A 24,112-nucleotide genomic window follows, 5' to 3' on the forward strand; every position below is an offset into this window, starting at 1 on the left:
TGGGCCTTGCGGCCCAAAACTAACCCTAGGTCTATAACAAACTTATTCGTTTGATTAATTAACATTTAATTAATCCTAGCCATAAATAAATAATTAAACCATTTAATTATCCTTACTCATCTCCGTTATTTCTTCAATCTCTACCTTACAGTGTACGATCCATTAGGTTCCTTTTAGCGAGGCAGTGGGTGATTGTTACTCTTAACGATCGATTGTGAATTGAAAGTTACTTTCAATTCTCCCTTTAGTGATTACTCACCTTTAGGGCTACCACAAACCATGAGTGACACCTAGCAGTATGTCATGGCTACCCAAGCTAATCAGAAGAGGTGGAGAACCTATTCAGTTTAGGATTACAATGCAATACGGTCTTTCTCTAATACAATACTCTTGATCACATTGTTTGGTTTGATAGTTTATTCATGTCTACTATCCAATGTGATTCATTTACTTATATGATTACTTTGAATGTGATTTGGAACGACTTCCTAAATCTCATTCATACTCTGGCTAGAGATTCTTAATCATATCAAAGAGTATTCTCCCTCAAACGGTTTAAAGGTTAGAGATCCCTTGTTGCGCATTCACTTGCCTTCATGGCTAAGTAGCTTAACCCCAACTATGCCGTGGACACCCGCGAATGGAGTGACTTTGACATAATCAAAGATCAAGGACCTAACCACAAGACAACTATGATGCCTCAGGTCAAAGGACTACATTGCATTATCCCAACCATGAGTTCTCATGTGACATGAGTATGAGAACTCTTCGTTGATCATGTTCAGTGAACTCATTCCTTATTGAGCACCTACGTACTTGTCTTGGTGTCAGTCACACCAATGACTCGAGACCAGTCACTCTCACTAAGAGAAGACATAGCACATACTGATCTTAACGGACTGTTAATGCCCAATTGGCAATCCTATGATCAGGAACGTTTAGGATATGTATACGAAAGAGAATGGTCTCATAAATCTAACTTGTTTAAATTACATTCTCCTAATTACATATTCCTTGGACTTATCGTTTAAGCATATAACATTTATATGAGACGGCTTAAAACAATAATCTATGCCCTTGATATTAAACTAGATTAGTTTAACATGTGAAATGTTCGTAAAGTATCATCATATGATTGGTTTTAGGGCACATTTCCAACATAGGGTCGTGATAACAAAACGGTTCAGTAAGCCACACGCTTTAAGCGTCATTATTAAGGGGAAGTCGGGTTAGAAGATGCCACATGGTGGACTGGTTGGCAGGATCAAGGACATGCAATTGTGCTCCATTAATGCGCCTTGGAAATAGAGTATTCAGATTCTTAGGTTTATATTCACTTCTTCAAGGTCGGAGCTTGACCAGAGAATTCAGGCTGAAAACCTCAGAAGCAAGGAGGCAATGTTTAGGCCCAAAATATTGGTTTGGGTCGAGTGTAGAATCATTCTCGGCCCGGAATGATTTATTTAAAAACTGCTAGGGGTCGTCTTGTTCATGGGCCGCATGGTTAGGGTCATTTGAATCCTAGTAGAAAAAGGAACGGCCTGGATAAGGAAGAGGCGAAGGAAGTTCTGCAGTTAACAGAAATCCTAGTATGATAAGCAGTCCCGGTGAGATGAGGAGGTCGAGACACATTTTGAATACGGCCTGATAGAAAGGTTAGGTCCAAAATCCTGATGGGAGTAGGAGTACTCGAGATGGTGTTTGATTAGAAGAAGAAGTCCTAATCCGAGTAGGGTTTAACTACTCGGATTAACTCTACTTAAGAAGTATGCTATAAATAGATGAGGCTGTGCATTGTTCAAGCCCCCTCCAATTCAACACACAACTGACCTGCGCAAACTCTCTCAAACAACTGACCTTCGCTGACACATCTTCCATTGGCATCAACAGCACTGTGAAAGCAACCGGTGATATCTTCAGTCGGTATAGATAGCTTTGTCGCCGTAGAATCAACCGATCTCGCAGCATCTTTTGTTGGCATTAACATTACTGCGGCGAGGACGGTTGGTTACCTATCCAAGTATCGGTCGAGAAGGATTTCCGAATCCTTATTGATTGAGGTCATCTCATTAGCCTTCTCGGTGAAGTGAGGTGTTACAGCTTACTGAGCTCGGCGCATTGCACGCCGAGTTATTTTATGATTGGATACTCTCAAGTGGGATTTAGAGTTCGGCAATCAGAAAGCCGAACCACGTTCACTATTAAGACTTATATTCGCTTTGAGTATTTGTGCCCTTACACTTTGGTGTCGATTCGGTGTGAGTTTACTCTGATGAATACTATCACTATAACCGAATCAGACGACGACGATTCGTGAACTTCGTAAGAATAGTAGCCTTGTCTTCAGGTTCGAAAACCCAAGAGGTCGAGACGTGTTCCTTCCTCGGCCACAATCGCATGACGCAGAAGTCAGCCGCGCACCCAATGCAACATCAACAACTTTTACTCCTCGGCCGAGCTCGGCCTATGAGTTAGCATGCCCTGCATTCACCAAATGACGTAGTTAGCTCGTAGATTACTCGGCCTACGCACCACATAGGCTTGGTAGTTTTTAGGGTCAACACATAATATCTTGCAATTACACCCAAAAACCACCATATGTGGCCGGTTCCCATCTCTCCAAAAGAGGTCGGCCACACCCCTATACCACCTCATTTCTCCAAAAACCTAAGTCCAATTCTCTTGCAAAACTCTCCAAATTTCTCTAAACACTTTCTCCCTCAAACTCTAACTTTGGCATAGGCGGTTCTTCGGCCAAAGCCCCCCATTCATTGTGGGCGCATGAGACTCTTAGCCTTGACCTAAGGTGTTAATTTTTTTGCCGGTGCATTTTCGTCCAAGAAGAAGAAGGTGGAAATTTGCATCCACAAATTAGTGCTTTCATTAAGAGTTTGATTCACATGTTCGAAGAAGACTTTCGTATTCAAAGTTTCTCATTTCTTGTTCATTCGTAAATTTTTCATACTTTCTTATTCCTAGAATTTTTTAATTCTTTGAATAGAGGTGAGGAAAAAATACAATGACGGGAAATTCATAAACCACGACGAACGAAAATTCCTACGTTCAAAGATCTAGATCAAATGATGGAGGACAGGACATAGCCCAACCGCAACGATCCACGAGACTTAAAATGATGGTAAGAGGATTAACTTTGTTACCAAGGAGCACCACCACCATGGCAGCCACAAGAACCACTGTGGCAGTTGGGATTGGGCCAGCTTCATGGTAGCAAGCCCACGGTGAGCAAGGAGCAGCACGGCAGCCACAAGCTCAGGCCCACGCCACTTTGTAGCAGCAAGATCGGGACCTAGAAGCATCCCAAGTTGCTGCCCCAAGCCTTGTCCATTTGGCGCACGTCCCAATCTGTAGCCCACGTTGCAAGGCAGCCGAAGTAGGCTTAGTGCGAGCAATAACACAAGCCCAAGCAGCTGCAGCATGAGAAGCAGCCCAGCGCGTTCCTGAACCGAGCCCAGGCCTAGATCCCATGCGTACCAACAGGGTAATCTAAGCCAGTAGGCTAACCTGCTTCGGCGATCCTACCTGCTTTAGCGATCCAATTCGAGGTCCAGCAAACTGTCGTGGCCCAACCTACTCTCGTGGCCTACCAAGCAATCGTAACTAGTCCAAGACCAGTTCAATTGTCCCAACTTTAGATTTCTAGACCGATGGTTGAACCAGACGTATTTGTGCCCCATTTCTCCACAAATTTGACATATCTTAACTCAAATCTTGAGTCTGAAGTCCATTACACTTCCTTTATTCAAGGAGACATATACCATCCAAGCTTTTCCAACCCAAATGGCGAACAACAATTGTCTCGACAAATCATAGAGTTGACAAGCGCCCTTACGCAGCAGACAACCTTGGTGAATTAGCTCTTGCAGCTTACCAAAATGCAGCGTGCCCCAAACGAGGTGTCCTAAAGTAGGACAAAGGCAGACGACGAACCTCTCCAGTAGTATCCTGGCAAGTAGCCACTTGACTAGTCACGAGCTGAGCATTCTGACAGTGTACACTTCCGACTGGGCCCCTAAAATAACCTATACTCTTATCTTAGTTCGCGAATGAGCGTGCACTCTCAGTTAGGTCCATGGATGAATAGACATTCATGGTTAGGGCCACACTCCGACAATCAACAATAAGCAACCTTCCAAGTGAAGTGTTCATTTGCGGCTAGGCCCGCAAGGAACATTTTCCACCTCACATCGAAGTACGCAACATGACGGACGAAGAGAAGTAGTCACTCAATCCCGCTCAAGTTCAATCGGCAACCTGTGAGTAATTCACTCACCTGCCAGTAACGTACCACGTGCGCCGTAGCCATGGCACAGACGAGCCGAGCACAAGGAAGAGCAGCCTAAACTAACAGGTCACTACTGGGGACAGCCGAGAAATCCATTACCCCAACAAAGGCATATTCAAGAAGAAGTAGAGAGGATCGTGATCGAACGATCGGGTGATTTCCAACGCAACAAAGCTATTAACGAGACACTCCGACAAGATATGACCAACATAAGTTGGTCACCTTTTATTGACAAGATCGAGCAGACATAACTATCCCACATATGTTATCAGATACAAAGATTACTTCTATTCCGACAAACGCAGCAGCTCAGCCTAACGTTGCGCTGGGGGCAGACGAGTACCAAAATGACACACAGCCCAGCTACCAAGAGTCGGGGGTAGGCTTTGTTCTCAATACTCCAGACGATTCAATACTGAAGCAGCACATCACCAATAGCCGAGCATCACAGACCTAGTGGTCTAAAGCCTTATGCTACGCAAACCGTGGCCCATGCCACGTCACTTCCTCGACCCATGCCAAGCCAGTCATTGTCTTCAGTCAAGCTAAGCAGCATAAGCAATGGCCCCTGTCACACCACCTCCTTGGCCTAATTTCAAGCTGACTCCTAGCCCTTGCTAGGTGATGTGTTGCACCATCTTGACGGTTGTCCCGCGGCAGCACCACCCAAGAAGAAGACAATGAGAATTAAGTTTTTCTTACATCGGTGTGGCGCGGAGAATACAAAGAAATCAACGGAAGATGATTTTTTTTGCATGGGCAAGCAAAGAAGAGTGCTAGGGAAGGGGGAACAAATAGCCTCTAGTTTTCTCTCTTGTAGGGACAAATAATTGCCCTTCGAAGTTGATTTAATCCCCTACTTAAGGTAGGCTTAAAAAGGCTTTGGATGTGATTGATTTCCCTTTCCTAGAATAATTTAATTCCAAGTCCAAGTGAGAATTTGTATCAAAGTTGGAGATCTCTACACCTGTTGCCCTTTCCTACGAGCAGCCCAGCAGGTGTGGAGGCATTTGTGGAGTAAAAAATAATCAAGAAAATTATGGAGGCGACACGTGTACTTTTGAGTGAAAAAGGATAAATTACCCTCGAGGCACACCGAAACTTCTACACGCAAGCAATGGACAATCATAGCACAATCAAGGTCAAAAGTGATCAAAATAGGTATTTATTCAAAACATATTTCATCCATCCTCATCAAATCCTCCCCACAAGGTAACCTTCAATTATTCATTCAAAATAGGATTAATTACCTAAATTAATTGATTAATTTCCTAATTGATTGCAAGATATTATTTTGACATAATATCTTGCAATTACACCTAAAAAACACCATATGTGGCTGGTTCCCATCTCTCCAAAAGGGGTCGGCCACACCCCTATAAATATCACCTCATTTCTCCAAAAACCTAAGTCTAATTCTCCTGCAAAACTCTCCAAATTTCTCTAAACACTTTCTCCCTCAAATTCTAACTTTGGCATCGGAGGTTTCTCGGACAAGGGCCCATTGTAGGTGCATTTTCGTCCAAGAAGATGAAGACGGAAATTTGCATCCACACTAGTCATACAATCATTTTGCAGCCAGGAGGATCCTTTAATCATATTAGTTCATCGTACATCGTACGGTAAAAAATTATTGTAAATTTTTTATTTAAAATTGAATATAAACAGTATTTGACAAAAACTAGCTGCACAATGTACAATGAATGGATGTGATTGGAAGATCTCTAAGACTTTCACAAAGAGGATTTGGCGAGGATCCTCTCTCATTTTGCACCACATCTGAATATCAGACAATGTGACAACCTATCCCAAATTTTATGGTTTTATAAATTTTTAAAGGTCATTATTCATTATCCTATTCATTTATTATGGTTATTGTTATTTTTACTAATGGAGGAGTTGGAAAAATTGGGGAAAAATAAAAAGAAAAAAGGAAGAAGAGGAAAGCTGCCTGATGGCAGTGGAATGGAGAAGGAGAAAAAGAGATGGGCACTGCCTAATCAGGAAATGAGGAGAGTGAGGGTGACAAATGGGAGAGAAGAACCAGGAGGGAAAGGAGGGAGGCGAGGAGCACCCAACCAATCTACCCGTGCGCCCAAAACAACCCGGTTTCGACCCGGTTCCAATTCCGGCTAAATCCCACCATTTTTCCGACGAAAGTCATTCATCCTTCACCTAGAAATTATCCCTAGACCTCCCCTCTTCCATATTCATCCAAAATTTGAAGGAATTTGGTGGAAGTTTGGTGGAAAAACCACCATGGGTGCCGCGGTAAGGATTGCTCGAAATCCACTAAACCTGAAACAATTTCATTCAATTACCACTACCAAAACACTTCCCTAGAACTCAAGAACAAAGCCTAAGCAGTGGTGGAGGCGTTGGAACAAGTATGAAGGTCGAATCGAAGCACACCAAATTCTAGGGTCCGCACGGATTTTGGTGAAATTGAGATGTTTCCAAGCCAAATTGGCTTTGGTCACAGGCGCCAATCGTTTGTGACACCTCAATGGTTGTGCTAGGAAGTTGTAGCATGGACTCCAGGTGAGTGGACCTTTCCTTGCTCATCTTATGTTTCATGATTGATAATTCTATAAATGCTTTTAAATAAAACTGAGAACTTATGCCATGACATATATATATTTATATGTTATAAAATACTATGAGATGGTTGAGTTAGATTTCATTGTGATCTATCCATATGCGTATTACTATAAATGATTGTTGTGAAATACGAATGGCTTGATCCCTGTTTAGGGTACATAGGCAGTCTAACGAGACGTTGGATGCAACCATATAAGAAATGAGATTAAATAACCGAGACTATAGCCTTGTTTAAGGAATTGAGCAATTTGTGTGGGCTTTTGGTTTTCAGTATATACTTAAATACTTGATATTTTCCCAGAAAATGCATTTAAATGAAAGTATGCCTTGAATACCATGCATAGAGATTTATATTTTTGTATATGATATAGTGTATGATGCATAATATATAATTGTGTTGCTGTGAACGCTTTGAAGTGCAAAGGTGAACGTAGGACATTCAGGTAAGTTCAAGTAAGTTCAGGTAAGTTCAGGTAAGTTTAAGTACATTCAAGTAAGTATATGGTATTAGCATGATTGATGAAATATGTGATGAGATATGAATATGTCGTATAGGTCACTAGAAGTGACTCCGACTTATATGCTAGCCATGATTGATGAGATATGAATATGTCGTATAGATCACTAGAGCTGACTCCGACTTATATGCTAGCCATGATTGATGACATATGTGATGAGATATGAATATGTCGTATAGGTCACTAGAAGTGACTCCGGCTTATATGCTAGCCATGATTGATGAGATATGTGACGAGATATGAATATGTCGTATAGGTCACTAGAGGTGACTCCGACTTACATGCTAGCCATGATTGATGAGATATGTGATGAGATATGAATATGTCGTATAGGTCACTAAAGGTGACTCCGACTAGCCATGATTGATGAGATATGTGATGAGATATGAATATGTCGTATAGGTCACTAGAGGTGACCTCAACTTATATGCTAGCCATGATTGAAGAGATATGTGATGAGATATGAATATGTCATATAGGTCACTAGAAGTGACTCCGACTATTATATGTTAACCATGATTGATGAGATATGTGATGAGATATGAATATGTCGTATAGGTCACTAGAGGTGACTTCAACTTATATGCCAGCCATGATTGATGAGATATGTGACGAGATATGAATATGTCGTATAGGTCGCTAGAGGTGACTCCAACTTACATGCTAGCCATGATTGATGAGATATGTGATGAGATATGAATATGTTGTATAGGTCACTAGAGGTGGCTCCGACTTGCGTACTATTATGAGATACTAATCGCATGATTATTTGATATTATTGTTGATGTTGTGTTGTGGTACATTATGATTTGTCTGGAAATTATATAGGTGTTGTAACGAGGAATTACATGTGTTATATGTTTCCTATTAGTAATTTACTTACATGGCCATTCACACTTGTCTTGTCTTCACCCTCAAGGTATTATTAGCTGAGTTCTATTATCACGAAAGACTCGCGGTGATTCTTAGTATCGGAGACTATTTCGAGGGTACGATTCTTATATCATTTTTCTGTACTTGCTTATGCTTTAACATCACATGTGAAGTGGGTTCATTCCCGCTCACCAGTGCACTCTGGTATTTAGGCACTCTTAGGTTTAAATTTATTCACAATTTTCCACATCATCACACTTTATGGCTTCGTCACCTTCCAGGTATCGGCCAACACAGCTCGAATCGGAGTCCTAGTAGACATTTCGGGTCGGGGTGTGTAAAACGATGTGACAAATGTAAACATATTATATTAATTAATAATTTTATCTTATTTAATATTAATTTAGTACATCATGTATCATATATATTATATGATAAAAAATTGTGATAAGTCTATTACTCGTATAATACATGACGTGACTATCATGATAACCAATTGATTCTGCTCATATTTAGCAAGTGGGAGAGCAATAACAATGGGAAACATTATTGTACATTAAAAAATGTGGTGAGAAACTCTCTTCTGATAGGAGTTGAGATATCATCAGTTATTTGTGCTCCCTGTTCTTCTGTCAAAGACCTGGATCTCTCGAAGATTAAGTGGTTGTACTGGCCTTGCATTCATCTCTGCATACTGATCCAAAAAAGAAACCAAAAAGAAAATCAGATATATATGTGAAACTTGGCTAAGCACATACGATTAATTCATTTATTATCTAACAGTCAGATCTGCAAAGATACGATATTTTTGGGTTGGGGAGGGCTTTCCGAAAAACAGTAGAGATGTGGAAACACTTACATCATGCACAGCGACTCGAAATAGCTTTACTTGATCCCTTGAGACTGTTCTTATCTGTTGGAAATATGTAAAATGAATTTGGTAAAGAGCCACATACTAAATTGACTGTTCATATCTGTTGGAAATATGTAAAATGAATCTGGTAAATAGCCACATACTAGATTGATGGTCCAAATTAAAAAGGAAGCTTCGTATATGAACTTTATATGAATATTGAGGGTTTTATTAAGGAGGACCAGTTAATTAATCACCTTTTTATTGATGGTCCAAATAACGCCTTCAGTGCAAGGAGGAACAGTGAGTGAGCCCATGTATCTGTAATAGTTTTTCTTACGGATTTTAATTTCTCGGGGATCAATTGTCCCTATGTTTCTCTCTTCCGTCTGATCCATCATTGACTTTACATGCCCTGTCAACTGAAATCAATCCACAACTAGCAACATGTTAGGACAAATGTACTTTTCAATTTTCATAACCTACAACAGTTATGTTGAGATTTGGACGAACATTCAAGCAAAAAAAATTTACCAGCATTTACAATCTGACAACATATGTATTCATGTTTATTGCAAAATGAGCAATAGAGAATTTGATTTTTGATCTATGGAGTACGTATGTACCTTAGAAAGGAAAGAGTCAGGGCGACCAATCTTGTATAGGACGCCAACAACAGCGATCTTGTTTGTGACATTGGGATCGGAGCTTAGATGAACCATGTGGAGCTCCATGTCGTACCTCCTGCCATTGACGGAGTGCTCGGAAGGGGAGTGCCAGTGAGATTGTTTTAGCAAATACTGAGTACCATTTATATGAATTGATCCAGCGTTGCCCTCCCAGTAAATCGAAATATCGTGGCCTCTATTCTTTACGGTAGCATTACAAGGATTGTAAGAGATGTTGAGCTTGCCCAAGTTTGGGACTAACGTGACCCTGTGACTCGATAAATCAATAGGAGATTGCATGCCTCCATTCTTACAGGCTGACCATTCTTTCTTAATCGCTCCCCACTGCTTCGGTCCCTTTCCACTTCCCTGAAGATAATCGAACTCTCGTTCATCTTCTGCAATACCAATATGAGTGTATCCACTTGTGAATAAACTTGAGACGAAAGAAAGAAAGAAACAAACGGAACAAGAACATATAGGTATGTACTGTAATTTGTTGTGCTTACCAACTTCTTGAGCTGTGATCGATGTTGCGGAACATAAAAAGAATACTAAACAGAAAAAGTATATGGGTTTGCTTTGATGCGACTTCTTCATGTTTATGTTTGTATCAAAGAGCGACGGATCAGAGATAAGTGGTAATTGCAGTAAACCTCTGCCCTTTCCGGTGAGGTTTCTATGTATTGCAGAATCGGAAAAATACTTGGACTAGTTAGTATAATGTTACAGTGGAGGAGGTCAGGCGATCAGAGCTACAAAATTATGCAGATGGGTTTTAGTTTAATTAGTGCATGTATTTATATATAAACATATATATATGGATGAGAAAAACAGATATGTAAAGCGCGTACTATGACATAATACCTGTTTCTGTGTTTCTCGCCCGCGTATGAACGCTGCCCTCGGATGTCAATAAAGAATGAACAAGGACACGTTGTTTACCACAATAATGGACATAGACATCGGTGTTTTTGGTCACTTTCTACTTGGACTAATTATTCAAAGGAATTTCACCCTTTTAGTTTAGACTAGCAATCGTTTGATCCTTGTTTCTTAGAAATCAACAAAAATAATTCATAAACTAAAATGTTTCTTTTTTTTAGGATCATAAAGTAAAATGTAATTATGCTATTGTTTTTTGGTCTAACTTGTTGGATAAACGTCAACAATCTGTGATAAATTTATATATGCTAATAAATAATAAATGTAAACAACTAATTAACATGAACAATGAAATAATATTAAATAGAGATATTGAAGATCGAGGCTTGCGTACCGCAATGTCATTGAAACAGAAATTTCGTCCCTACTCAGTGCTTGTAGTTCTACGGACGTTTGCTTAACCAGGATTCAATGATCAAGTTTGAATTCCAGCACCGGAAAACTGACTTCTGGCGAATTTATGTGTGGTTCTCTCAATAAGAAGGTTTATGAATGTAGAAGAAGAATTTGATATTTTATGTGTTCTAAATGCCATGCAAATGGATGTATACATAGTGGGATTATGCATGTTCGCAACAGGTATGAGAATGGGCTATGACTGTTGGGAGACATCTCTTCAGACGGGTGCTGTGCTCTCTGCGTTTTTTCATTGACTTAGATGAGTCTGTTAAAAAAAAAATTTAATTGAATTCGAAATTAATTAAAGAATTTAATTATCAACTAATTAGTACACCCCAAACCCAACCTCAAGGTTGAGTCCAATTTCATTCTCAATGATCCATTACTCCAATCACTATGTATAAGAAACAAAGCCTTATAAAGTGAAGAAACCTTTTAGAAATGACTAATGTGAGACAATAAAATTTCTACTCAAAATTTCCAATATGACTAACCATCAAGTTATCACTATTTTAGTACTACCAATCAGTGACGATGTTTTTAGCTCACATAAATGCTTCATTGGTGTCATGTGAGTCATTTTTCATACATACTGGATTGAGGTTGATTTTGAGAAAAAATAAACGTGGCATATGCGATGAATGATAATAGAGTAGAGAGATATTTTGACTTTAGAATGTTTGTAATTGGTGGACGGTCCTATTAAATAAAATCTTTCACTTCAATCAACTGCGCCTTCATTTTATTTTATTTTTTATTTTATTTTTTATTTTATAATAATGTAGATATTAGATTAGAATACTGCCGTGCATGTGGGCATAAGTTGATGGGTTAGTCAGGGAGTTGGAACAAATGGACAGAAACAAAAGGCCTCACCAAGGTGTCGTGGCACACTAGCAATGTTGACTTTTGTTAGACCTAGATTAACAACAGTGTTGGACAGGGGCACATTAATTCGTAACGAGAAAAGGAGCTTTTAGAATCAGATGAACACCTGAAAGTAACTAGAAACTTCCGACCTTCTATCAGTCATCGTTTTCTTTCTTTCATTTTATACAATCATTGTCCCTGACCACGGTCAGTTTTTCTCTCAATCATCGGACAGTCGATGATCGTTTATTCTACTATTAAGTCACTTATTTTTTAGGATGAAAATCAAATCTCATATCATGAATTTAAATTAATAGTTAAAAATAATATATGTTCTTTATGCTACGAACAACTATAAAGCAAATTGTGATATAGTTGTCAGTTTTAAAATTTTGTAGGATTTGTGTGAAAATTTATTTTCCACGAGCACCAAGAAATTGTTCAGAAACACATCCAGGAGTTTTCTAAAAGCAAAATTAGTTTTATCATATTTTATGCATAAGACTTAGAAAAAGAAAATCGGTTCACACGTTTTCCTGGTTGTTAGCAACCTGCAAGTTGTAATTGTCCAAGATAAGTTCTACCAAACCTTTGAAAAAATTTGTATACATAGAAAAAACCATCAACCTGTGGCGGTGGACAAATTCTTTGGTCTGGAGACCATACCAAGTGGCCATACGGCCCTCACACACACAAAATCGTCGCCACCCTACTCCTAATTTTTCTATGTTCATTCAGCCCTATTTGTGTCTTACCCCTCACACACAACACATGGACCCATCAACAATGGTGGCCACACTTAAGACCTTCTCGTGACTGTGAGGTTGGAGGAAAGGAAAAACTACATCTAAGCTAAGCAACCCAATTACGTGCACTGAGCTATCGTATAATTGGATACAGACATCCGATTACGTGGAGTTATATATCCTCTTCCGCATTGCTACTCCGACAACCAAATAGTAGGCATTATTTTGGGGGGAAAAGAAAACAAATAGTAGGTAGTTTTTTCTTTTTCTTTTTTGGGGTGAAAGTAGTAGGTAGTTTTTGATACGCGCCAGCAAGGACTTTTTTATTATTTAATTAGTTGATAGTTGAATTTGCCAAACCAACAAGTATAATTTATACAGGAGCTTGTAAATTTGCTTGATATAAAGGATTAGGTTCCCTCTATTTAGTAGTGGACTCATGAAAGTTCTAGGATGAGTACTAGTTTAACCTAGAGGGGGGTGAATAGGTTTCAATTTAAAAATCCAATTCAATTTTCAATTTAATTTTCAATTCTCAAATTAAATCCACATTCACATCACATATCAAACTATCATACTCATATGCAATTAAAACGATAAATAAAAAGTGCACACATGATGTAGGATTTAACGAGGCAAAACCCAACACTGGGAAAATCCTCGGGCTTCCAAGCCAGGACAAACACTAAGAGAAATAAGTACAGAAAGACTTACAAAACTCATCAACTAGACACGCATACTAGTAGGCAGTTTTGTCTCCGCGCTTTGCTACTCGATCTCTCTTCAGTCTTCGAGTTGAAGTGGCACGACACTAACGCGATCGTCAATCACCTTTTCCTCGAACTTTGCAAGATACTAACTCGATCATGCAGAATGTTTATACGATGAAGTGTTTATTTGAAAAACAATCAATTATGAAAATCACAAGGCACATTTTCATAATTGACATTCAATTAAAACCTTAAATGAAAAACAGCATGAAAATAATATTTTCTCTTTAAAACCGCATGCTGTTGAAACCACAAGATAGCAGCAATATCAAAAATATTTTTCCTTATTCAAAACACCAAGCTGCTGCCTCTAAATATTTTATCAAAGAAACCAGGTTATATGCATATGCGGCTTCACTTAAACAAATCCCTGACCTCTCTTATATAACTCACGGCACCGCACCAAATAAATTGATAAGGACAACAAACCATTTAGATAACTCCCATGCAATCCATTTAGTTGGATGCAATCAGATAAGTCTTTTGAAAACATGATTTAATAATTAATATAGATGGGATAAGTCATTCTAAAAAGATAAAACACACAATGAGTAAAAGTCCTATCCCAAATACAATACCATGTGATATAGATGTAGTTGGATGCATGCATGCAAACATACCTGAGTGGATGTCTCTGAAACGCTTGCCAGTTTTATGATAGAGAGCCAAGAAACAAACTTAGACTAAAATAATTACAACGGAAAATATGTACTAGTCTAAGATTACAGACTCAGACGTTTTGTTTAGGAATAGCCAATTTTACCCTAACAACTCAACATGGGTTATTGGTTGTTCATGACTCTAATAGTTTCATGATCTCAATGTATATTAACTAAAAGAATAAGTAAAAATACTAAATTATTCAACGTGCTATTTCTTTTGTGTAACCCTATGTATAGTTATTTGTAAATTTACTTATTTCTCTTCTTTTGTCTTTCTTCCCTTATTTCTTGTGTGTGACCTTATGGTCCCCATGTTGCGTTTGATAATATGTCTCGCTCGACAAGCCTTGGCAGAAATCGACAAGACACTCTACCTCCGTAGGTACGAATTAGGAGCTCGACCAATGAAGTTTTTTGGCCGAAATTATGATTATCATTGTAAACTTTTGACGATCGAACAAAATATATGTTGAGCGCTTCAATAATCTTTTACGAGGTCTTAATGTATAGTTATGTTTGTCTAATCTCTAATACCCTCAAAATAAATTGACAAAATTGTTAAAAAAATCAATTCTAGGAACTTACACAAAAAGGGATGTAATCGGAATCTAGGCATATCTCGCTACACAAAAAGAAGAATCGAGCTTCTCTACAATTGAGCTAGTAAGAGTACAACACATATGAGTACACGAGCGTCTACCTGTGCACAACTAGCATCTACTAGCATATCTAACCTCTATTAAAAATATTGCATCACATGCAAATATCCTATGGCCGCATATATCTATACTCGATATATAACAGACCATGCGGTGAAAATAAATTACCAACATAAGTAAATCATTTATATGGTCATCTAACCAATTTCTATTTAAGTCTCATCCAAGAATACTTAAAAGCATTTAATTTCATCAATAGTGTAAAAAAAAAGCAGGTGAGTTTTGAAGGGGATCCACTTACAGAAATTATGTGTGTTTCTCTTTGCCTTTGCCTAGGCTACTCAAGCGCACCTGTAAAACATTAATTTAGTACCAATATGAAAAAAATTTCATTATGACAGAAATACGGATGATACACTACGTATTTTTACGTAAGTGGTAGGAAATTTTATTTTTTAAGTTATTAATTTTTTAATACACACATCCCATCATTTGTATAATGACACGTAGTGTACCACCTTATGTGTCAGTCACATTGAAAAATCTCTCGTACCAATACTAAGTAAATTCTAAGGTTCACTAAAACTTTAACTCAAATGTGATAAACGAAGTGCAGACGTGATTCGTGACATTGAATAACCTTGGGTTAGGTCTCGGGTCCTCACGCATCACTTCACGCACTACTGCACACGCCGCCATCGTCATTGACATCGCCGGCATACGGGCTGCCGTACTCACCGCCGCCGATCGGCGAGTACACGTTGAAGTGGCCGAGGCCACGCTCCGGTCGTCGGTTTACAGATTGAAGGTTAACAGAATATAACCTTGCCAGTAGAGATCCGTTATATCTAACGAAATCCATCGTCGTTACCGTTAAATAACGGAGAGCGTCGTGATCGCTGTGTTTCGCCGCCGAAGGTTTGCCAGATTCTGCATAAAACCCAGATTGCAGAGCTTCAATTTCATTCGAATTTCATGGATTTTTCATCCAAACTCAAACAAAATCATGAAAATAAGTATATTAATTACCTAAGTCTGACTTTGAATGATTCGGGGTCGAATCACCTCGGATTCGACAATCATCGGAGAATTCCACCAGTTTCTGGAAATGCGAAGAACATTGCATGCAGAGGTAAGAAACTATGATTTTCAGTTCAAAACTTCACAAGAATGCTCATAAAACTCATCAAAGTCCAATCCACTAAGAATTAGACCGTGATTGGCTTCGAGCTCGACGGAACTCAACCAGAGTCCGTCACCGGAAACTGGTAAACTTACAAAGAGGTTAAAACCTCAATTTCAAGCTCAAATTCAGCAGGAAGCTAGAGAACACTACTAGCAATGGGATGAAATAAAATTCAAGCTAAACTTACCGAGTTTCACCTCGAACTCATCGAAAACTTTCACCGAGAACCTAAGCTTGAGTTCTCTTCCTTCCCATCGCTGGATTGCACATGCAATCCACCCATTCGATTCCTAGGCTGCTCAAGTAGAAATTACAATTTTGCCCTTCAAACTTCAAAAATTATAACTTGATCTTCGTGACTCTGAATTCGATTTTGCTTTTGCCAATATACTCGTGAGAACAAAAACCAATTCAATAAAATAAGAAAACATGAGAAATTGAAATTAAACTCAGAGGTTCATAGTTATCCAAGACACCCACACTAGGGTATGTTGGTCATTTCACACTTATCGAGAATAAAATATATTATTTTAAGGTACAGGTTATAACAACACACTACCATCAAGAGTGCCTTATAACTAAGTTCCTAATGATCATTAAGATACGGGTCATCCACATTATTTTGGTGTATGGTTACCCCCAAAGGGAATTTCGAGTCTTTTCCTTGGTATTTACAAACTTTGGGTAGTTTAATGATTAGTATAGTGTTTTTCCATATAGAAGAGATTTATCCTGAGGATTACAAGGGGCAAGCAAGGCAAGACAGTTATGACCCAACTACGTAACAATGGGGCAAGCAAGGCAAGACAGTTATGACCCAACTACGTAACAATGAGTGGGCTTTGTTTTTCAAGCGTGTATATATGTGTGTGTGTGTGTTATTTGATGATGTTCATAATTATGAAATTATGGTGGCATGATCACACATATTTTATTTGCTCATCATGCATTCTTGCATCGGTGTCTATAATACTCGTTCGAATCAGGACTAGCTTCACGTGTATGTTCACATTGCACCGTTAAGCTCACCTTGGATATATTGTGGGTGTCAACATGTACTAGTTGCACTTTACTTCTAGGACTTGTATGCAATGTGCTAAGACCCAGGTTCATGTGTATGTAGTACAAGAGCGTAGTATATTATACCCAGCCTATTCATGTAGCTAATTTTTGCATGGATTTATGTGTTTGTATATGTTGATGAGCACACTATACTATATTGTTGAGATATTGTGGTTTACCATATACTTGAAATATTGTCGTGTACGGTACTTGGTTTTCATACTTAGCTGTAGTCCAATTTTAGAATTATATGGGTTTTATGGCCAAGGTTATTATATTGCGAAAAACAAAGAATTTATTAAATCCTTATTTTTTCCTACTCACACTTTCTATTTTGTGCCCCTCCAGGACTTAGTAGATAGATTTTATGGCGAGTCAGGGATTACCGGAAGATTCTGGCCTCCACTTCTAACAAAGTAGGAATTTGTTTTCTATTAGTCGTGTAATATCCATCATTATAAGGAGAAGAATAGTCTTAACTTTACTACACTATTATCTATAGTCTGACACTCAATGCATTTGTAATAGGGTTCATCCCGCACTGTGCATTCTCACTCTTAGTTTAATTTAACTTTAGACTTCGATTTTGATTTATTCACACTTTTTACACACTAATTGCGTTTATGGCATCATCACTCTTCGGATGTTGGCCATCACGTCTTGATTTTAAGCAGTTTTTTAAGAACAAGTACTTATCTCTAGAGTATAAGGCAATGAAAGGGGATGAGTTCACAAGTCTGAAATAGGGGAAGATGTCAGTCACAGAGTACGACTGAAATTCATTGACCTATTCGGTTATTGTCCTGCCATTGCTACCAATCCCTTTGAGATTCACTATCAGTTTAAAAAGGGAACCCGCAAGAGACTTTGTTCCTTTGGCAGCATTTGCATGATGTAACACTTATCAAGAGTTCTATGAGCCTCTGTTGCTTTTCGAGGACTCTAAAATGCCCCTCATGACAATGATGTTGATGAGGGTGCTAATACTTAGCAGAGAAACAGTGGGGGACAATCATATTTTGGTCTATGAAGAAGCCAAAATTTGTAGAGGAGGTAACAGTTCGGGACTTTCTAATGGAGGTTATAACCCCGATACAATCCGAGCAGTAGGTAAGTCTATTGGCAGTTCCTGTTTCCATAATCAGAGGGATTCAAACAGTTCTGGTGCTTAGTTATACCATAGGTGTAACAGTCTAACCAACAACAAGTGTAAGCAGATGAGCAACAAATGCTACACTTGTTGTCAGTATGGACACAGAGCTAGCCAGTGTCCCCGAAACCAATAAAACTAGCTTACACAAGTAATCAATCAGCAGCCGAATATACTTCTGAGACCAAACCCATACCAACAGCTAGGGTACGTATATGCCTTCTACACCAGGGCGATACTATTTAGTATCCATGAGGTGCTTATCAGTTTTCGGTTGACATCACGTAGTATCAAGGTGGTTATGCCTAGTGGTATAGAGGTGGGCAATACCATACTATTGATGTAGCATTCGGTAGTGTGGGATGATAGCAGACACACGGCCATGTCAACAACATCACCATCCTGGATGAATAGTATAACCTTGACTTAATCATGGGTACGTTAAACATTCTAGGCCTCTTTGCTAAACTCTTAATTGATTTGGGTTCCACCCACTCGGTCATATCCCATTTGTTTGCTCAAAAAATTCAGCCATACTCTACTCATAGAAGTGAAGTTTGCCACGTCTAATGGGAGTACCAAGTAGACCTGACATTCGTGTCGTGTTTTTCGTGTTCATGTCATACCCGATATCTTAACAGGTCGTGTCGTGTAACACTCGTTAAAGTAAACGGGTAACATGATCCGACCTGAAATCAACCAGTTAATATTATCAGGTAATATGACTCGACCTATTACCCGTTAAAGAAAGTAAGTTTTAAATCAGTAAATAATCAAAATGAAAAACAAAATGGGACCCAAAAAAAAATATAATACTAAATTAGTATATGATACTACATTGTCACATAAATATTACTTCAAAACATAAAAAATTAAAAAAAGTTAAAAAATCGTCTTTCAAGTATTACATACTCCAAAATAAGAGCCTAACGAAAAAAAACATTAGTACATTACTATAAAATACCAAATATTGAAAGATACGCAAAATGAATAGAGTTGCATTTCAAGGTTTAGGAACCTTGCTGTTGGAGGTATACCCACAAAGCCACTCATTTGATGTAATAGCTTTTGGAATACTTATTGTATTAAACTATTATATGTTTAATAAAGGGCAAAGCTTATTGTTAATCACTATTTATTATATCATGTGTTTAAGCAATAAGGGAATCCAAGGAATGTATTTGATCTAAGAGATAAGTGATTTAAGTAAGTTAGATTAATGAGACCTTTCTCTTATGTTCATTCCTAAAACGTTCCTAGCCATAGGATTGCCAATTGGGCATTGACAATCCGCTAAGGTTAGTACGTGTTATGTCAACTCAAGCATGAGTATGACTAGTCTCAAGTCATTTAGTGTTGGACACTAAGACAAACACATAGGTGCTCAAAAAAGTAATCGAGTACACTGAACAACGATCAAAAGAGAGTTCGAACATACATGTCATGCAAGAACTCATTAGTTGCAATATGCAAAGTAGTCGTTTGACCTGAGACATCATAGATGTCTAATGGTTAGGTCCTTGATTTTTTATCATGTCAAAGGCATTCCATCGAGAGTGTCCATGACATTGTTGGGGTCAAGCTATCTAGTCATGTAGGCATATGAATGCACAACAAGGGATCTTTAACCTTCCATGTTGGAAGGAGAATACTCTAAGATATGATTCGGGAGTCTTTGGCCAAAGCATACGAATATGACTTAGGAAGTATGTTCCAAATCATATTCAATTGAATCATATAAAGAAGTATCACATTGGATAGTAGACATGAAACAAACTATCACTCAAACAATATGATTAAGAGTATTGTATTAGAGAATGACCGTATTGCATTGTAATTGTAACTGGATAGGTTCTCCAACCACTTCTACTTAGCTTGGGTAGCCATGACATACTGCTAGGTGTCACTCATGGTTTGTGGAAGCCCTGAAGATTAGCAAACACTAATCTTTAACAAAGGGAGAATTGAAATGTTGTTTCAATTCACAATCGATCATTAAGAGTAACAATCGCCCACTGCCTCGCAAATTGGAACCTAATGGATTGTACACCAAGTAAGGATGAAAGTGAAGAAATATAAATGAGATGGATAAACAATTAAATGGTTTAATTGAGAATGGTCAAGATAAATTAATTAGTTAATTAATTTTACGAAAGGTTCGTATTGGGCTTTTAAGTTAGTTTTGGGCTTCGGGGTCCAAAAGGGTTTGGTCCACTAGGCCCATTATGTTTAAGTTGTATGACAACTAAAACAAATATGGGCAAATAGCCCAATCACTTAAGATGGCCGGCCATAGCAAGGGTAGTGGGAAGTTTTGCTTAATTGCAAGTTTGCCACTCACCTAAGAAAAGAGATATAAAAGCATCTTTATAGCTTTTACCTCATTAGGGTTTTCTTGAGACAAAGATGAGAACCACTTTCTCTCTTTTTCTCTAAAAGAGGCCGGCCACTTAGGGAAGAGATAGCAAGCAATCTTTTCTTCTCTAAGTCATCCATTTCATCTTCACACCTCATCCTTGGTGTGGAGACTTAGAGACACCAAATCTTTGGTGTTTTTGGAGATCCTGTCCTCGCACCCTCAAGGAGCAAAGGCGCATCAAAAGGAAGAAAATCACAAGGAAGATCCAAGGAGCTAGGAGGTGACTTGAAGGCCCTCTACTTGGGTGAATCCCTTGTGTAAACAAGGATGAGCTTCAAGGGTAATGAATCTCTAAATCCTTCCTTCTCTTTAATGTTGTTGAAGAGTCTCATGGTTTACCATTCACTAGGCTTTGAAAGTCATGGGTTTTAGAATTGTTTTTTAATGCATGCCTACTTTAATATGTTAATAGTTTGCCTATGTGTTCAAATATTCTCACAGGTTCTTAGCTAGGACAAAATTTTTCATTCAAGTGGTATCAAGAGCCTAGGTCTAGTTTATGGTGAATCCTTTTGGGTTTTGTGTTTTTCATGGTTTGTGATTTAAATGTTGTAAATGTTACAAGCTTTGTTCTTGCTTTTGAATATAAATTTTGCTTGAAAATTTAGCATGTCAATGTTGTAGATGTAGTTCATATAAGCAAGAATATTGGAACTAAAATTTGGTGCCATGTATGTGGGGAGATTCGGCCAAATCCAAAGGGTGGATTTTTGGGTTCATGTTTGTCTTGTTAAAAGAGTTTTAAAGTGACTTTTGGAACCCCTAAGTACCCTAGGATGTTAACCCTCTTTTGTGTAGTGAAAATTTGAGTTTTATTGAGTGAAAACACTCATGGAGCTCTTATGAGTTTTCATGTGTGTTCTTCAATGTTCTTGATGTTCTTACCAAGAACAAAAAGTTTTGGTGTTTTGATTTAATATGTTTGTTGCTTTGAATAAAGTTTTGGTTTATTATTGATAGATGATGGATGATTGGTGATGGATGATTTATGCTTTTATTGTTTGACAAAACATTTTTCTTACAACCCATCCCAATCAACTTTTCCTCACCTACCTATCCACTTGCACAAAACACTTTCAAATTTTGAATTTTTCACCAAAAACCTTTTCCCCCCTCCTTTTTCACTACCAAAACCGGCCACGCCTTAGTGGGGGTACTTTTGGGGCTTTCATGCAATTACATAAAGTTTTGATTCTTTTGTGTATTTGCACTTTGACCCAAAAGTTTGTGTTTTTATGTTAAGGCCCAAAAACGCTAAAGGACAAATTGTTTTGTTCCTTTAATGAAGTTTTTATTATTGTTGAAATTTTTGGGTTCTAGTTGTAATTACATGAAGTTGTGGACTCTTGTGTTTTTACAAAGTGACCCCAACAGTTTATGTTTTAAATTTATGGCCCAATAGTTGTGGTCATTGTTTTTCGGCCCAAAAGATGATGAGAACAAAATGGTTTTGTCTCTTGAATGAGAATTGGATTTTCATTTCATTTAGTTCCATTTAAATCAATTCTATGAATCTGAAAACCAATTGTTTAAGTTGCTTTCTTAGTTAATTTGATTGATTAAGAAAACGGTGATTATGAACCGAAGGCCTCGATAATTGAGCTATGTGATTGACCGCTTTACATTATGAATGCTTGGGTTAAGTAGTTTAGATTTGAATGTAATTTGATTAGTTCAAATTTGTTGTAAATGGACATAAGTCCATCTAATGTGTTGTAAAAGGGCATAAGCCCTTCTCTTTATTTCAAGTATTCCTATTTGTTTATTTGTATGCAAATTGGAATAGTTGGGTCCAACGCCCAATAGGAAATAACGGTTTAATTAGATTAAACGCGTAACTAAAATCAACAACTACCTACCTTAGACCCAAGGTCCAACACAAGGCTCGTGTTGAATCAAATCAAACGGTTCATAATCATCCTAAGACCTAATATGACTATATAGTCCATATGAGGATGCAATGCATTCGTTAGTAGTTCTATATAGTCTCGCTTGTTTCATCGAAATAGTGGGAGTATTATATACTACTAATTCATATTAACTTGGACCAATGGTTGTGATAGGCCCAAGTTCTTTCAATAAGATTGAAATAAAATTGATGTAGCCCAACACTACTCCCTCAATGAAACGAATATTAAGTTGATAAGCGAGAGATACTTTGAACATCTCTTCGTAGGCCTTCCACCATGGTGGGCTCCAATCGTTTGTGACTCCTACACCGGCTTCACCCTATCATGGGAAGTTTAAAGTATGTGCTTACATTCAGGAGGAGTCCATATGTACATACATGATGTGGTGAGGTAGGCAACGAGGATGACCGACATCATATCATTGTGAGGCTATTCTTGAACCCCTACACGAACTAGCATGGTGGGAATAACTTAACTAAGTGCAATGGTGCCAACATCATATCATTGTGAGGCATCATTCTCTAGAGGCCAAATTAGATAGGTAATTACAAGAGTTGTAAATGATTAAAGCATTATTCTCTCATTATTATTTTTGCTACCCAGCATCGTATTATCGTGAGGTGGGCTTGGTAATGGTGAGCCTCCCATACCCCGCTAAGAGTTCAACATAACTCTCGAATTTCATTGAGGGATGTGGAATTTGCCAAAAATAGTGGGTGGTACTATTTGATTTAAGACCCAACAAAGTAGTTTTAAAATCAATAATCTAATACAATTTCTATTATGTTATGTAGTTAACGACATGCCTAAAATTACACCCACCATTATACTTGACAAAAGGGGCCTTAGGGGCCAACGTTTCCTTGCTTGGTATCGCTACATTGAGAAGTCTCAGAGGTGAAAGACATATTGTATGTGCTTAAGCAATCCCCTCCTCATGTACCTTCTACGAAACTAGCTTTAAAGGAGGAGTATCAAAATTATGATAGACACTATGAGGATGACTTACAAGCCAAATGCTTAATCCTCACTTCACTTAGTGAGGAGCTTATGAAGCTACATAAGCACATGGACACTTCTGGTGTCATGGTTGAAAGTTTGCATAAGATGCATGACATTAAGACTAGTAATGTACGATTCTTAAATGTTTGTAGTCTATTGAATACCAAAATGGCAAAGGGGACATCGGTTCATAAACATGGACAAAAGATGGAAAGGATCTTTCAAGATCTTGAGAGTTTAGGAACTTCCACCGATGGGAAAATGGCCCAAGACTTTTTCCTTGCATCTCTCTCAGATGATTTCACTAAGTTGATTGTAAACTATAAAGTGAATAGATTCGATCATACTTTTACTGAGATGATTGACATGTGCTGTAAGTTTGAACAAGGTTTCAAAAAGGACAGTGGGAGTGAGAATGCAATCACAAGGAAAAGGTTATATAAGAAGAAGACAATAAAATCCAAAGGAACATGCTTTCATTGTGGAAAGGATGAACGTTGGAAGAAGAAATACAGG

The 24,112-nt window shown here is 38.2% G+C and overlaps 1 protein-coding gene and 1 long non-coding RNA gene across 4 annotated transcripts; both read right to left on the minus strand.

The window, feature by feature from the left end:
• Window positions 1-8,665: 8,665 nt before the first annotated feature.
• On the minus strand, window positions 8,666-11,209 carry LOC103425814 (alpha carbonic anhydrase 7-like). Of its 3 annotated transcripts, none has more exons than XM_070807906.1 (6): window positions 11,096-11,209; window positions 10,326-10,571; window positions 9,775-10,214; window positions 9,406-9,570; window positions 9,155-9,208; window positions 8,666-8,989 (listed from the first exon to the last, which is right to left on the minus strand). In XM_070807906.1, the coding sequence occupies exons 2-6, from the start codon at window positions 10,414-10,416 to the stop codon at window positions 8,900-8,902; spliced, it is 840 nt and encodes a 279-aa protein (XP_070664007.1). In that variant the 5' UTR covers window positions 10,417-10,571; window positions 11,096-11,209; the 3' UTR covers window positions 8,666-8,899. The 3 variants fall into 3 exon arrangements, with proteins under 3 accessions (XP_070664007.1, XP_070664006.1, XP_008362138.2); XM_070807905.1 differs by lacking the exon at window positions 11,096-11,209 and adding an exon at window positions 10,684-10,894; XM_008363916.4 differs by lacking the exon at window positions 11,096-11,209 and having other exon boundaries at window positions 10,326-10,670.
• A 65-nt stretch (window positions 11,210-11,274) lies between these two features.
• LOC103425813 (uncharacterized) lies at window positions 11,275-16,472 on the minus strand. Its single transcript, XR_528006.4, has 5 exons — window positions 16,241-16,472; window positions 15,897-15,969; window positions 15,508-15,797; window positions 15,169-15,218; window positions 11,275-11,425 (listed from the first exon to the last, which is right to left on the minus strand). It is a non-coding gene; the product is annotated as an uncharacterized lncRNA (long non-coding RNA).
• Window positions 16,473-24,112: the final 7,640 nt, after the last annotated feature.

This window comes from Malus domestica, chromosome 11 (assembly GCF_042453785.1).
Source record: "Malus domestica chromosome 11, GDT2T_hap1".
Taxonomy (NCBI): Eukaryota; Viridiplantae; Streptophyta; class Magnoliopsida; order Rosales; family Rosaceae; genus Malus; species Malus domestica.